The 16,061-nt window shown below is 53.9% G+C and overlaps 2 protein-coding genes across 6 annotated transcripts in view; one reads left to right on the forward strand and one right to left on the reverse strand.

The window, feature by feature from the left end:
- Positions 1–5,551, reverse strand: part of DDX11 (DEAD/H-box helicase 11) — a 93,233-nt gene extending 87,682 nt beyond the window's left edge. Inside the window, exon 1 of the mRNA XM_067756111.1 lies at positions 4,645–5,551. The gene's annotated coding sequence lies outside the window, so the exon portion shown is untranslated. The remainder of the gene's footprint in view (positions 1–4,644) is intronic.
- ITFG2 (integrin alpha FG-GAP repeat containing 2) lies at positions 5,260–15,668 on the forward strand. 5 transcript variants are annotated; one of them, XM_067756124.1, is made up of 12 exons: positions 5,260–5,499; positions 9,328–9,423; positions 9,984–10,025; positions 10,119–10,290; positions 11,045–11,184; positions 11,626–11,774; positions 12,139–12,236; positions 12,350–12,403; positions 12,504–12,595; positions 13,670–13,787; positions 14,565–14,734; positions 14,876–15,668. In XM_067756124.1, exons 1-12 carry the CDS (start codon positions 5,404–5,406, stop codon positions 14,993–14,995), a joined length of 1,347 nt encoding a protein of 448 aa, XP_067612225.1. In that variant the 5' UTR covers positions 5,260–5,403; the 3' UTR covers positions 14,996–15,668. The 5 variants fall into 5 exon arrangements, with proteins under 5 accessions (XP_067612225.1, XP_067612227.1, XP_067612223.1 ...); XM_067756126.1 differs by having other exon boundaries at positions 14,565–14,738; positions 14,876–15,027; XM_067756121.1 differs by having other exon boundaries at positions 5,261–5,499; positions 14,892–15,668.
- The last annotated feature ends 393 nt before the right edge of the window (positions 15,669–16,061 follow it).

The raw sequence follows: 16,061 nt of genomic DNA on the forward strand, positions 1-16,061 counted from the left end.
CTGATGTAAGCCCAGCCTCACACAGATTAACTTAATCTTAATCTTGTAACTATCCTACAAAAAAGGTATTGCCCCATATTACAGATGAGGAAACCAAGGGTCAGAACTTAAATGGAAAGATGACCTGCCTGGAATGTGAGATGACCTCTTGAACAAATCCAAACTGCCCTGAGGTTCATGTGACCTTAGGCAAGTTGAGCCTCTTTGCTCATCTGCAAAAATGGAGACAGACAAAAAGCATGCCTGAGATTCCCTCCCCTCTGGATGCTTCTGTAGGATTCCAAGAATTGGAAACATAGCGAAAAAAAAAACCCAAACCATAACTGCACATCTGTAGAACCCTGGAAACTGCACAAGCCTTGGTTTATGTACCATTAAAACTGTCTTCTGGGCTTCCCTGGTGGCACAGTGGTTGAGAATCTGCCTGCTAATGCAGGGGACACGGGTTCGAGCCCTGGTCTGGGAGGATCCCACGTGCCGCGGGGCAACTAGGCCCGTGAGCCACAACTACTGAGCCTGCGCGTCTGGAGCCTGTGCTCCACAACAAGAGAGGCACGTGCGCCGCGATGAAGAGTGGCCCCCGCTTGCCACAACTAGAGAAAGCCCTCGCACAGAAACGAAGATACAATACAGCAAAAATTAAGAGTTAGGACTTCAACATACTCATTTTAAAAAAAAAGTTTTGGTACAGTGGCCAGAAGTCTTTAAGGTTAAAAATAAATGCACTACCTACTCCACTCTGCTTTGGGTCGGGTGCAAGTCTTATTTCCCAGTCAGTCACACCCTCCTCACCAACCCTTAAATCTTTCCATATGCAGAGAATGTGTGGAGTAAAGAGAACCAGTGGCAACCAGAACTGAGCTGTTCCTGCAGACTACCACGTGGTCTCTGGAAGATCTTAAATGGGGTTTATCTTGTCCTAGTGCTGGTCCAAACGTCAAGTTCTATAGATTTTTATCTCCCGGGTATTTGCAGTCCCCGTTCCAGCAGCCCTTTCCCAGCATCCCCACGTGCCCCGACCCCATCCGCCTGTCCTGTGAAAGGCTCCCCCGCATTCCCGTGTGCGCCCCTGCGGGTCACCGTGTGCTGCGTCCCAGTCGACTCCTTCCGACCGCTTAAGCGCTGACTGCACCTTCCCAGCCCGTTTGGGCTGCAGGTCACACCCCGCGGGCCTGGGCCAGCCTGCCGTCCCAGCATCGGTGCACTGGACTCCACCAGCCACACCAGTCTGAGTGAGAGGGTGAACTGTGACTCTCATTTCAGTTGGAGAAATAACACGTGGAAGACATTTTAGCCAGGACTAGTACCAGGCAGTCCCTTTTTAGGAAACTATTGCTTGTAAATAGAGAAACAGTGGAACCTTCGATGCCTTATCCCTTCTGTCTTAAAGACCAACCTTCCCGGTCCCAAACCAGCACTCCTCAAAGCCTTGTAACCCTTAGGTTGAAAGGACAGTGGGCTTAGGGCAGTGCTGAAAAAAAGCCAATGCAAGTGTGAGAAGACAGTCTTGTCCTCTTTCTGGAAATCGTTATTGCTGACTTTACGGCTGCAGTTCCCCAGCTGCTCGCCAACCTCAGATAACTCGGACGCACCAACTATCCTTAATTATAAAACACAACAAAACCTTATTTAGCACGTAATGAACACTCAATATACCACTGTGGGGGGCAAAGTGAGAACGTGAAAGACTCACAAAGTGGTTCTAGGGACGAATGGTCAAGAAAAAGCAGTGCCTTAGTGAACTGAGAGTTCCTTGCCTAGAAGAGAGGACCAGCCATACGCTGTCCCCCAACCGAAGACAAGCACGTTCCCTTCAGATCTCCAGTCTCTGGTTCCACGGTTAGAAGTGCCTCACACATAAAATGGTTACGTTTGTATTTTTTTTTTATTGAGGTGAATTTCACATGGTTTTAACCATTTAAAGCGAACAATTCCGTGGCCTTTAGTCCGGTTACAATGTTGCATAAGCACCACCTCTAGCCGCTCCCGAAACATTTTCACCGCCCTTCGCGCTTCAAGCCCATGTCCTGATGTTTGGGCTTCGGTGACAAGAACGACTGTCCATGCTTCAGTTAATGGCCAGTAGAGTCCTGAACAGGCAACAGCTCTGACGGGTTCTGATGGGGGCGGGCGGGGGAAACGCCACGAAAGTGCAGTGGGCTCTGAATGACCATCTCGCTCAGAGCAGGGCCCGCACTGCTGTTCTGCCTAACGGCTGCGTCAGGCAAGTGTGAGGACAGCTTTCTGCGCCTCGCGACCTCCAGAACCTTCAGCATGCTAAGGTGCACTGTGAACCACACTTGTGGAAGTCTCACTCTGAGCCCACTGGAAGCTCTGGCCCCACCCTCAGGATGGTGAGTGGCTCTGGGCCTCACAGGCAGAAAGAGATTCATTTCAAGGTCCTGTCTCCCCCCTGGGCACCATAGGCCGACACCCTGAACAGGCCCACCCTGTCTACTCGTGCAGAAAGAGGGGGACGAAGAACCTCCCTAGAAACGCTTTCTGCTTAACACACCTCCCCTTCCCCGGCCATTCGCACGTTTCTACTGAAGCTATTGCTCGGCTACGCCCACACAAACACCGTATCCAAGTCATCTCACCAGGAAGACCGCCTGGTTAGGCAGTGCTGGGGAGGAAGCCAAAATCCACGCTGAGAGAGCGCTTGGCCTAAATGAGACGAGCTCTAGATAGTGCCGCTGGAGACCCGCCAACCATCTCACTAAAAAGGGCCAACAGGGGTCTCCTTGCGGAGCCAGGGCTCTGTCTGCGTGGCTCTGCCATGCCTGGGCCTGTGTTCCACTCACTGGGACCGTAACACTCACTGCAGTTAAAGTAACTGGCGCAGCGGGCAGAGGCATGGGGCAGGGAGGCTTGATTCTCGCCATGTTTCTCGGAGACCTATCTTTCCTTCCTTTCTAACTTTGTTTGGCCCTCTTGACAAAAGCCAAAAGGCACTGTATCCAAGTTGCAGTCATAATGACATGACCTTCATGAAATGACAAACACAGAGCAAACAAAAACAGGCACCCTGGCACAGGAAGGTCAAGAACAAGAAGCCCAAGTTATGAGGAGGATAAACCAAGGCACGGTAGGCGCCGGGTCAGGGTCCCATTTCAGAGAGCTGGGGCAGACCAGGGCCCTGGGAGACAGGAGCAAGGTGATCCTCATCTATTTTGTCCTGGATTATTAATTATTTTATTTTACTATTTCATTCACAGGGCTGGGAAAAGAGAAAACAATGGAGTCATACATACAGTGAAAAGAAACAATTCAGAACTAAATAAGTTTATACTTATTAGAGGGAAACATTTTAAAATTGATTGTTTTTCCACCCCTTAACCCTAGTATGAAGCTTAGGGTTTGAGCCAGGATGAGAGAACATGTGGTAGTGCGGTACAAAGCAGCTGCAACTCCTCCGTACGCAGATGGATTTAAAGCACCAGGTACACACATGGGACCCAGAGCCTTGGAATGGACCTGGCCAGCCCCACAATACACCACAAGAAACAGAAACCTAAGGGTACCTACAGTCCCCAGCGTCTGTCCAGACTATCTCCTCTTTGCCGTTCTGACCTACTGCTTCCTGTTCCCATCTTATCTGGCCATAAGAGCCACAGGATCTCTAGGGGCCATCCCCTCCCTAGCTATCACTTGTAAAGCATGTTGCACGTATATTATTTCATGCAATTAGTGCAACCACCCTGTGACCTTGTCTCCTTATTCCAGTTTTTTGGATGAATAAACGGGTTCGGCAAGATAAAGCAACAAGGCAGAAAATGATGGACGTGGGACTCAGACCAGAATTGTTTGAGCCAAAACCCCACGTCCTTTCTGTCATTGACTGCCAGAGTTCCTAGCAAAGTCCTCAGGCTAGAAATCACGGTCCCCTCCCCGGCCCCAGACAAAAAGGTCCTGCCCTCCAGGGCCTTCTCCCACTATGTTCAGATGTAGAAAGTAGGCCAGCCCTGATCCAACATCCCCAGGTGAGGTAGACGTCCTTATTTTTACAATGTTGACCCCTGAAAGACCAACGTGTAGATCAGTCTGGGCCTGCAAACCTAAACCTAAAAATATACCGAACACCTGTAGAATCTCACAAATAATACTTTTGATATCCTGATTGATGAGGCCCAAAGCAAGGCTGCACTGGATTCAACATGGAAGGTTTCCCCGAGGCCAGCCTTGATGGCGATGTCCCATTTACGCTACCGAGGGGGGCCCCCGAGGGAGGGAAGCAAGAGTTTTGTGCTGGGGGGACCAGAGCAGACCCAGAATCCCAGCGACCCCGATTTCTAGCCTGAGGACTTTGCTAGGAACTCTGGCAGTCAATGACAGAAAGGACGTGGGGTTTTGGCTCGAACAATTCTGGTCTGAGCCCCACCTCCATCACTTTCTGCCTTGTTGCTTTATCTTGCTGAACCCGTTTATTCATCCAAAAAACTGGAATAAGGAGACAAGGTCACAGGGTGGTTGCACTATTTACATGAAACAATAATTGTGCAATGTGCTTTACAAGTGAGTTTCAAACTTTTACCCACAGGGCACACCCACCGTGGGACAAAAAAAATATTTTTTTGATAAGCCGGTATATACACGTATAAATATATACAATTGAAACAAAGGTTTCACAAAAATAATACTTACCTTAACTACTCGAGATTACTTGGCATTTTCTTTTTTTTTTTTTTTTTTTTTTTTGCGGTACGCGGGCCTCTCACTGTTGTGGCCTCTCCCGTTGCGGAGCATAGGCTCCGGACGCGCAGGCTCAGCGGCCATGGCTCACGGGTCCAGCCGCTCCGCGGCATGTGGGATCCTCCCGGACCGGGGCACGAACCCGTGTCCCCTGCATTGGCAGGCTGACTCTCAACCACTGCGCCACTAGGGAAGCCCTGCATTTATTCTATTTCGGTTTTTAAAAAGCTGGTCCGATTCACTACCCTCATTTCAAGACTCATAATGGGGAGCTACGCAGTTTTTTTTTAAACACTGTTGGAAACCACACACTCATCGGTTATTACGATTATTATGATTCTCAGGTATGGTCTGACGGCTGGGAATCTTCACTGCCAGGGCAACAAAGGACAAGGTCAAGGTTATTAGGTCAAGGCCGCGAAAGCCCTGTTGCCAAGGAAACGGCTCGGCCAGGCCAGCGTCGGCGGACCTGGGCGCGCAGAGACTGCGGAGAAGAGGAACGGCCCGAGGCCCTGTCACTCAGCCCCGCCCCCACGCCAGGCGCGCCCGGAAGGCCCGCCTCCTCTCAGGTTAGGCGAGGAAGGCAGCGATTGGAGGCGCAGGGGGTGACGTAAGCTCCCGCTGTGGGTGGGTTTCCGCTCGGGCGGCCGTCGGGAGGGGCTCGGGGAACACTTAGCGGGGCTCCCCGGTCCCTGAGCCCTGGGAACTGCGATGAGGTCGGTTAGCTACGTACAGCGCGTGGCCCTGGAGTTCAGCGGAAGCCTCTTCCCACACGCCATCTGCCTCGGAGACGTTGATAACGACACGGTCAGTGCATGCGCACTGGAGAGACGCAGCCCGTCTGCGACCGCGGGGTGGGGCGGGGTGGGGCGGAGCGGCGGAGGCCGCCCGCGGCGGCGTGTGCGTGCTGCGAGTGCGTACGGTGTGGGCGTGGACGGCGTGCGTTGCACGGCGGGCGGTGCGGGCACGGCGCTGAGAGCTGGATCGGGAAGGGCTGTGTGGGCGCCTGGGGTACCCGGCATCCTGGCTGGATTGGTCCGGAGCCCTGCTCCAGTGTCCTTCTAGGGACTCGCGTACCGGGTGCACTGCCTGGTCAGTCACTTGTTCCCAAGAGGAGTCTGTGAACTGTGATGGCCGAGTTCCCAGCTCCTCCGGGGCCGCCTTCCCTTTCAGAGCGTCGGAAGTAGGCTAAGAGCGCGCGTGCGGCTCTTGCGGGAGCACCTTCCGCACCACCCGGCTCGGCCCGGCCCACCGGACTGCTCTCGGCGCTTGGCCGGGGCGTCTCCGCCCGGCGGGCCCACCTCGGTTGAGTTACTGGCTCAGTGTCCATGTCCCTTTCCTCCCCCAGCGGTCCTTCCTTTTCCCGTCGGTTAAGTGACTTAATACAGGTAGAGCAGGTGGAACTGTGTCTGGCATTCGGTTAACGCTCAGGACGCGTTAGCGTCGTCGGTAGCGTTTGATTATGGGCCGAGGGCTCTGCTGCGTTCTGGGAATTCAAAAGCCCCATCCCGCAGGTAGCTCAGCGTGGGGCGGGGGAAGGGTGATAGAAGAATAGGGAAATGTAGTGAGGCCCATTGATTACAAGATGTAGAGGGTTCTGGGGTGAAGCATCCAAGGGAACGGTGGCCGTTGATGGTGTAGGACACTTTTTTCCATAATCTCAGTTTCATATGAAAAGCTAACAGAAAGGAAGTGCGCTTTCTGTGCCCTGCGTCCGCCTTCTAGAGACTGTCTCCCCACTGGTGTCGCCAGGCTTCCGTGGGGTCCTCGAGGGTGTGTATGCAAAGCACATGGTTGCTGTCCTCTCCTACCCTCTGACCCCGTCGCTTCTCTGCCTCCCTCACATCTCATCCTCACCTCCCTAACTTGTCTGTGCTCTCTTCCCAGGGAAAAAAATTCGGGCTAAAACGTCCCCATCACTCACCCCCAACCCCGCCCCCAGCCTCCTTTGCGCTGTGATGGAAAAAGTATTTTATGAGGCCTCTTGGCTCTATCCTGTCTAGGGAGGAAAAAGTTATTCCCATAAATTTGTGTTATGTTTTCTGGGCTCTCTCGTTTCTTCATATGCTCAGCAGTATAATTTTATGAGACAATCAAGGGAGGCATTTTAAAATAGTACATTAACAGAGTGACGTTAGATGTGCATTATTTTCTATTTTACCTGATTGTTTAAAAGGGCACATGTGCCTTTTTTCCCTAGCTTCACAGTGTCAGCTTTTTTTGGCAATTGTACTTTTCTAAGTGAATTGCACACTCAGTTCTGCAATATTAGGTATATCACACTACTTTTTTTGGGGGGGGGAGGGGAGGCGTGGGTGTGCTGTGCAGCTTGTGGGATCTTAGCTCCCCGACCAGGGATTGAACCTGGGCCTCGGCAGTGAGAGCATGGAGTCCTAACCACTGGACCGCCAGGGAATTCCCTACCTCTTTTTTTTTTAAACCTTAGTTGTAAGCATTGTAAGCTCTGTAAGGATAGGAATTTTTAAAACTTTTTTTCACTGCTGTATTCCCAATACTTAGGATAGTGCCTGGGACATAGTAGGCACTCAGTAAATGTTTGTTGAATAAATGAGGGTTGTTATTAAAGGCAAATGTCATTATGTATCTCAAAGCAGTTTGAAGGGTTTTGCCTGTTATTAATAAATATAATTGAAAGAAAGGCAAGTAGGTGAGGTAGTTGGCTACTAATCAGGTGTGGTACACTCAGCCTGCATGAGTATGGATAGAAATTTGGTACTGATTCTCCAGGCCAGCCTTTGGAGATTTGGGGCAGGAAAAATACTTATTTCATCCCATTAAACCAGTAACCTAAAGTTATTTGCGAGTAATTTATTTCCTGCTAAGTCGGAGGGAGAAGCCAGGGATAGAATACACACCCTCGAGAACCCCACAGAACCAGTGGGGAGACGGTGTCTAGAAGGGGGACGCAGGTCACAGAAAGAGCACACTTCCTTTCTCTGGTAGCATTTCTGACTGAAGGTGTACTCTGCAGCCGGGGTTCCTTAGTGTCACTGAGTAACCTCCAGAGGCCAGAGCCAGGATGGACCACAGAGGAGCAGAAGTGCTGGGGAGCAGATGGGCGACCCCGGAATTGTGCTCATCCAGGTCACCTACTGAGTTGTATCTACTCACTCACCGCACTCACCACACTGTTTTACAGTTTTATTCCTTCGTCTGTGCCCTTGTTAAACTGAGGTCCTTCTCAGCAGCTGTACAACTGTGGATCTGTGGCATTTGTCTTTGGGCCCCTAACGGGTTGTTCAGCTTTCCCTGAAAACTCAAGGGTTGACTGGGCATTCCCTTTCATTCTGATTTTTCTTTGTTAAAAAAAAATCTTTAATTTGTCATTAAGTAAACATTTATCGAGGGCCTACCATGGACTGTGGCATTTATTGAATGAATGTATAGAAAAAGAGTGAATTGTGTGAAAGATGCCAAGATCCCCAAGCCTTGGAGGCATTTAACTGGAAGCTGAAAACCCCCGTTATCCTTGCTATTTGTCAGTCACCTTTCTAGATGCTTCCCTCCGTTAGCTCGGTTCTCACGGCAACCTTATGAGGTGGATAGTCTTGTGATCCTCGTTTTATAGATGAAAAGATTCAGGCATAGAGAGCTGGATTCAAATTCAGGCAGCTGCGCTCGGAGGCTCTGCGCTATTCAGCCTTTCTCCTGTGTGTCTGCAGAAGTCCAGGGTGCAGAGGGTTTGATGTAAATAGATAAACTTGTTTTATGCTTCTATTATCTAATGTCCCCACCAGAAACTGCCATAACTATTAAAATATAATAAATGTAAGCTTCAAATCATTATTAATAAACCCCAATTTGTTTCTCATTTTTTCTTACTGTTGATCTGTTATGTTTTTGTTGCCTTTAAAATTAAATCTCTTGAGAATCTAATATTCACTCTGAGGACAGGAAAGGGTGTTAGATGTCCCCCCAAGAAGGAATCATGAAAGTATTTCTGGAAATGGCATTTGGAGCCAGCTGGCTATCATCGTTATCCCCTTGAAAGGGCGGCCAGCCTTTGAGGAACCACTGGGAAATGGGGAGCCCACATGTAAACGGCGAAGAGGCTCCAGACCCTCCTGGGAGCTTAGCCACCACTAGGGGGCACCAGAGGCCCAGAGCTGGGATGCTGCCCCTCCGGCACCTCCACCAACCGTGTTCACTCAGACGCACCAACGTCGAAAGGCCTTGCCAGGGGAGGGAGGACCCCAGAGCTGACGTTGTCTTTATTTGGTCCCTGATTAAATATGAGCTCTGAAGTTAAATTCTCCAAAGGTTACGTATTTGGGGTCATTTTCCTAACGTATCCCATGTGTAAGGACAAATTAGAAACGCCGAAAGCAGGCATGTGGGGCATTGAGCTGTTCAGATGTCAGACTTTTCTGAGACGGAGCACAGATTCTGTATTGGCCCGTCTCTAACCTGCCCTGCCCTCAACACACACATACCCCTAACTGGAGATAAAGAACCTGGGAGACTGTGACTGTGTTGGTCTCGAAATCTTGCTAATAAAGTTGATGAAGATGCAGGTTGAGGTCTTGTGACTTCCGCAGAGTGGGCCCAGTCGAGAAGGGCTTGAGTGGCTCAGCAGGACCCCAGCCTAACCCTCTCTTCTCTCTCCATTTGAAGTTAAATGAACTGGTGGTGGGAGACACCAGTGGAAAGCTGTCCGTGTATAAGAACGATGACAGCCGGCCGTGGCTCACCTGCTCCTGCCAGGGAATGGTCAGTATTCAGCTCCCTGGGTCTCCAGGGGCAAGGGACCCCTCCTGCCCAGGGACTGTCGAGGCTGGGCCGCATGCATGAGCTCCCCAGCGTGTCCGAGGTCGCCAGCTACTGGTTAAGGGTTCATTTGAATCGGAGGGAAGCCCCAGGCTTCCCAGATGTCATGCGCACACGCAGCCGGGCTGGTTTTCATTTTACGTGGTGCAGTGACTCCCTTCGCTCTTCGTGGATCTGCTGAGGTTGTCTGATCGCACGAAGTGTAGTAGCAAATGGGGGCAGCCATTTGAATACTTGCAGAAGTGTGAGAGTCCGGCTCTACTGATGCAGTTTTTGTTTTGTTTAAGCCCAACTTGTCTTCACTACCCCAGGTCCTTACACTGCTGTCTGGTGAACTGGACCCAGAGCACAGTAACGGGATTAGCCCGGCCTCTCGACGTGGGGCGTGCGCAGGAGTTTTCAGTGAATGACGGTGATGAGAAGCCCGCTCCGTGCTTCACAGAGGTTAGGGAGCACTGGGGACCCTTAGCGTGCCCCCCTGAGCCCTCTCTCTTCTTTTGCAGCTCACGTGCGTCGGGGTTGGAGATGTGTGTAACAAGGGAAAGGTAGGAAGCCCAGGGCGCTGCGGGTCTCCCTCGGCCCGTCCCCGACTCCTGTGCTCTGACGACCGGCCCCTCCTCTGCCTCTGTCCCTCCTAGAACCTGGTGGTGGCCGTGAGTGCCGAGGGCTGGTTTCACTTGTGTGACCTTACGCCCACTAAGGCCCCGGATGCTTCTGGGCACCACGAGACCCTCGGCGGGGAGGAGCAGCGCCCAGTCTTCAAGCAGCACATCCCCGCCAACACCAAGGTCATGCTGATCAGCGACATCGGTGGGCATGGCTGTCTTGCAGGCAGCCAGGGAATAGGAGTCAAGGGGCAACAGAGCAGATCTCGAGGGAGCCAGGGGTCTCGTCAGTGTTTGGGCAGTTGTCGTGCATTTAACGCCAGGCTGCTGAGCTCCCGTTATAAACCAGGCATCGTTCCAGGCACTGGGATTGCAATAGTGAATAAAACAGACAAAAGTGACTGCCCTCTTGGACCTTTACTAGGAAGGGACAGAAAATAAACACTAGCAATGTGGTAAGAAAATTAAATAGTATATTCGGAAGTAGTGAGTGCCGTGGACATCGCCCACGGAAAGGGGCTGGAGGGCGTTGAGGTCGAGTTGGCTGTTCTAAGTGGAGTTGTCAGGGGAGTCCCTGCCGAGAAGGGGACAGCTGATCAACAGCTCCGGGTTGCAAGAGAGTGAGCCGCTTGGATATGGGGCTGGTACTTGGGCCAGAGGCTGTCTCAAAGGTGCTGGTAGGGATATGGGTGCCCCAGGGCACTCGAGTTGTGTACCCGGGGAAGCAGCGACAGGCCCTGCGAGGCAGCTGTGTGGCTCTGGGTGCAAGAGCAGGCAGGGGAGCGGGTGCCTGGCTCAAGGGGTGACGTGGCAGGTCGGCAGGTGGGCCTGAGGTCGAACCTGATAACAAGTGCCAGTGGCGGTGGTGCTAGAGGGGCGGGGAGGAGGGCGTGCTTGTAGGACTGCAGCTGGCGAAGACAGGTTTGGCTCCAAACTCGTCTCATTTTCTGGATCCACAGATGGCGATGGCTGTTGCGAGCTGGTGGTGGGTTACACAGACCGCGTAGTCCGGGCTTTCCGCTGGGAGGACCTGGGTGATGGTACCGAGCATCTGACAGGGCAGCTGGTGTCACTCAAGAAGTGGATGCTGGAGGGTCAGGTGAGAGGCTGAGCATGGGGGCCACAGCCCAGGAGCAGGACGGGCCTCCCTCCTGGAGGGGGCTTGTGGGAGAACAGGCGGGGGCTGGGGCTCAGGGTGGGAAGGAGGGAAAAACACCTTGTTGACAGAGACCCAGAGGAGATCACTTCGAATCAGGGTCTTAGGGGAGATGACCAGTAACAGGCCGACAGGAAGGAACATTGCGCTAAGAATTAGGGATGTGATGGTGGGTGTGTCGCGTCGGGATCCGCGCCGCGGGAGCGCAGGTGCTCCCTGTGGAGAGGGTGGCACCAGCAGGAGCCCCGTGGACGCTGCATGTCCCCCTGCTGCTGCCCTGGAAGGCTGAGGACATGTCCCAGGGCCCCTGCCTACCCCCGTCTTCTGCAGGCTTTCCCCTTTCTCTCGCCAGCAGTTCCCTTAAGCCCCCATTCTCTGGTGCAGGTGGACAGTCTCTCGGTGACTCCAGGGCCCATGGGTCTTCCTGAGCTAATGGTATCTCAGCCAGGCTGTGCTTACGCGATTCTGCTGTGTACCTGGAACACAGACCCTGGGCCGCCTCCCACCTCTGAGGGGCCCGAGGAGGGTACCAGGTAAGGGGGGCGGGCCTGTGGATGGTGGGGTGCCTGGCAGCGAGGTGGGCGCCCACAGCCGTGGATGGGTCTGTGGTTGGAGCAGCTTCAGCTGGGTCCCGACACAAGCACCTCTGCCCCATGAAGGAAGATTATTTCGGGACTCAGGGAATCCTGACCCTGACGCAGCAACTGGAAGAGGTTCTGAGATTCCAGCCTGGCAGCTCCGTCCCTCTCTCTCGACTTGCCCACTGGCCCAGGTGGGGTGGGCGATAGGTCTCCCAGCTGATTCACGTCCTGGAAACTCGCACAGAGATGGGGCCCACGCGGGTCCGGAGAGCCAAGCTCTGTTGGGCTCCCACTTAGCCGCCGTCCCCCACCACAGGGAGACCCCCGCTGCCCGAGACGTTGTGCTGCACCAGACGTCCGGCCGCATCCACAACAAGAACGTCTCCACTCACCTCATCGGCAACATCAAGCGAGGTGGGGCGGGGCGGGGCGGGAGGTGCAGGGGGGAGGGGGGAGGGGAGGTACAGCCTTGCCTTTCGCGTTTCCTTCTTCCGGTCCTTCTACCGCCCCTCCCTCTGCGTCCGCAGGCCGCAGCCCCAAGAGCGGCGCCTCGGGCCTCTTTGCCCTCTGCACCCTGGATGGTGAGTCCCTCGGGTCAGCCATGGGCCGTGCAGGGTGGGCAGCGGTGTGCCCGGGGTCTGCGCAGGGTTCTGCCCCCAGCCTGGCCGCCTCTCCCCGCAGGGACGCTGAAGCTCACGGAGGAGGCGGACAAGCTGCTGTGGTCGGTGCAGGTGGACCACCAGCTCTTCGCCCTCGAGAAACTGGACGTCACGGTGAGTGGGGGCCCTTGGGGGCCATTCTCCCTTCTCCGCCGACTGCGCCTTTACCGCAAGGCTCCCTAGACAGGCCTGGCCCCCGAGCTCCGCTCACTCCACGGGCTCAGCGCTGTTCTCTGTGCCGCTGGGGAAGCTCCTATTTCAGCAGAGCCGATGGCTCCAAAGAGAAGCACCTTGTTCTTAGGGTCCAGAACTGAGTTGCTCGCCCATCTGCAGATGTCCGCACATGAGTGTGTGTTCACCAGAGCTGTGGCCCCTGGGTCGGCAGGTGAGGCTGCGCTGATGCGGCCGTTGTGCCTGTTTGAGGGTCTAGGAGAAGAGGCGTGAGGCTCTGAGGTCAGGTCAGGACAGGCCCGGCTCTGAGTTCCAGTTCTGCCACCTCCCGGCCGGGTGGCCTTGGGTGAGTGAGCTTGTCTCTGTAAGCTGGCGCTTCCTCAATGTAAAATGGGAGTGACGTCACTTCCTCAATATAAAATGGGAGTGGCATCGCCTCTACTACTTAGGGTTGTCGCGAGCACTTTCGGGGGAGCGGCTCATTCAGCAGCCCCCTCTGGTGCCAGGTGCCGGGACATGTTCGGTGAGAAACGCAGGGGGTTTGCCTTCCCAGCTGTTTGTCACCCGGAGCCGAGTCCACAGCTCCCGTAATTTCATCCACCCGGTCAGGAAGCCTTTCTAAAACAGCTCCTGGGGACTTCCCTGGTGGCGCAGTGGTTAGAAATACGCCTGCCAAAGCCGGGGACACAGGTTCGAGCCCTGGTCTGGGAAGATCCCATGTGCCGTGGAGCAGCTAAGCCCATGCGCCACAGCTACTGAGCCTGCGCTCTAGAGCCCGCGAGCCACAGCTACTTAAGCCCGCGCGCCTAGAGCCTGTGCTCCACAATAAGAGAAGCCACCGCAATGAGAAGCCCGCGCGCCGCAATGAAGAGTAGCCCCCGCTGGCCGCAACTAGAGAGAAAGCACGCGCGCAGCAACAAAAACACAACGCAGTGAAAAATAAATAAATTGAAAAAATAAAAATAAAATAAAACGGCTCCTGGCCACCCCTGCATCCCTGTCTCTGGCCTTTTTCAGGGCAACGGGCACGAGGAGGTGGTCGCCTGTGCCTGGGATGGACAGACGTACATCATTGATCACAACCGCACCGTCGTGCGCTTCCAGGTGGACGAGAACATCCGTGCCTTCTGTGCAGGTGGGACCCTGCCCTGCGCCCCTTGCTAAGCACACCTGTCCCCCTTGCTTCCACTCTCACTGCGGCCCCTGACACAAGTCTTCGTAAACAAACGAGTTCTTCAGCTCTTCGGTTAGAGGGTGTGAGTGGGCACCAGATTGCCATCTTTACAGTTTTAACTAAGAGGAGATAAAAGACAGTGAGGTGTCTATCTTTGGATATTTTAAAGAATCAGATATGGGGGGCGGGTTGTTCAGAAAAAGAAAGAGTCGGATGAGTTCTTGTCTGCCTGCTGTGTGGAGATATGGGAAAGTTCCTCCCCATCTGAACATGTCAAGACTCTGAAGACTGTTCTCCAAGTTCCATTCTCTTAGTTCCAAATCGGGGACCTTGGGAAGCAGCGTTAACTCCTTTGGGGGTGTCTCTGGTCACTAAAATGGTAACACTTGAACGACGTGCTGGTGCCACATTGCAGTGACCTGGGAAGAGGGATCACCACCCAGGAGAAGCCGCCCCGCGTTACCCTGGGGCTGTCACTGAGATGGGAAACCACGTGTCACCTCCTAGGACACTGTCCTGCCTGGGCTTTGTTACTGTGGTTCTCCGTATCTGGAATGGGCCAGATATTTTACGTTTTACCTGCTTTACTGAGTTCCCAGCAAGGAAGAAATAGAAAGAGGGCCTTTAGTTTTCTGCTTGGCGTCCACGGGTGGATAGAAACTGCTGACACGAATGCCGCCCGCGCCGGGCATAAACCTCCCCGACCTTTTTCTCCTACCCCCGCCACCCCTCCCCCAGGCCTCTACGCCTGCAAAGGGGGCTGCAACAGCCCCTGCCTCGTGTACGTCACCTTCAATCAGAAGATCTACGTGTACTGGGAGGTGCAGCTGGAGCGGATGGAGTCCACCAACCTGCTCAAAGTGCTAGAGGCTGAGCCGGAGTTCTGCGGCCTGCTGCGGGAGCTGGGGGTGGGTGAGTCCTGGGGGCGGGGCTGCTGCGGGAGCTGGGCGTGGGTGAGTCCTGGGGGCGGGGCTGCTGCAGGAGCTGGGGGTGGGGGAGTCCTGGGGGCGGGGCTGCTGCGGGAGGCCAGGTCCCAGCAGACCCACCAGCCCCTCTTGCCCGCAGACCCTGACGACCTCCCCGCCGCCCGGGCCCTGCTTCACCAAACCCTCTACCATCCCGATGGGCCGCCACAGCGTGCCCCCCCAGGCCTCCGCGATGCCTCCTAGCTGGACCGCCGTCTTGGCTAAACGGGACCCTTCCGAACCTCCCCACCCCGCAAGCTGTCCACGGTGTTTGCAGGACAGGGAGCGCACATTATAGAGGAGGGATGGCGGCAACCCTGGGGGACTGGGAACTGTAGACCTCATGGTCTTTCTGGTGAAGGAGGAGACGAGTTGCTCCTCTGCCCCTTTCCTCGTGTGCCTGGCCCATCACACCGGTAGGCACTGCCCCCTCCCCAGAGCTCCCCACTCTTGTTGTGTGGGAAACAGACTTGTTTGTGAGGAGGGACTACAGATCTCTCGCTGCTCCCCAGCCAGACTTTGGGGCCAGTGGCGCGATGGCAGTGAGGCCCCACCCCCAAGTTCCATCTTTTGTGGCACGGCTCCAGGTCACTGACGTCAGTGATTGTTACACGAATGGCGAACCACAGATCTTTGACTTATGATGGGTTTCACTCTCATAAATCCATCGTAAGTTGAAAATATTGTAAACTGAAAATGCATTTCCCACACCTCACCTACCGAATGTCACAGCTTAGCCTACCCTGTGACAGATGTGCTCAGAACACTTACATCAGCCTCTAGCTGGGCAAGGTCACCTAACGCGAAGCCTACTTTATAGTAAAGTGAGGGATATCTCACCTAATAAACTGAACACTGCACTGGAAGTGAGAAGCAGGATGGTTGTAAGTGTATTGGTTGTTCACCCTCATGATTTTAAAGTCTGATGCAGGTTTACAGTCCAGGCCACGATCAGAACGATACCCTGGGCCACTTATATCCCTTCTTCTCTTGCTTCCTGTGCTCTGAATCAGTGGTCTTCGAATTGTAGGTTGCGATCCTTTGTTGGGTTGTGGTCGGCAATTTTTTTAAATAAATGAGATAGAATAGACTAAGTAGGACAAAAAATATGGGAGTATGTTGCTCACGTGTAGGGAAGGATTGTTTTGTTATACTTGTGTGTGTCCGTGCACGTGTGTGTAGTGAGTGCAACGTAGAATACACTTCCTGCTGAGTTGTGTTCAGAGGAGTTGGAAAGCCACTGCTGTCAGTTATAGTGACCCCAGCCAGA

The sequence above is a fragment of the Pseudorca crassidens genome, chromosome 11 (assembly GCF_039906515.1).
Source record: "Pseudorca crassidens isolate mPseCra1 chromosome 11, mPseCra1.hap1, whole genome shotgun sequence".
NCBI lineage: Eukaryota > Metazoa > Chordata > Mammalia > Artiodactyla > Delphinidae > Pseudorca > Pseudorca crassidens.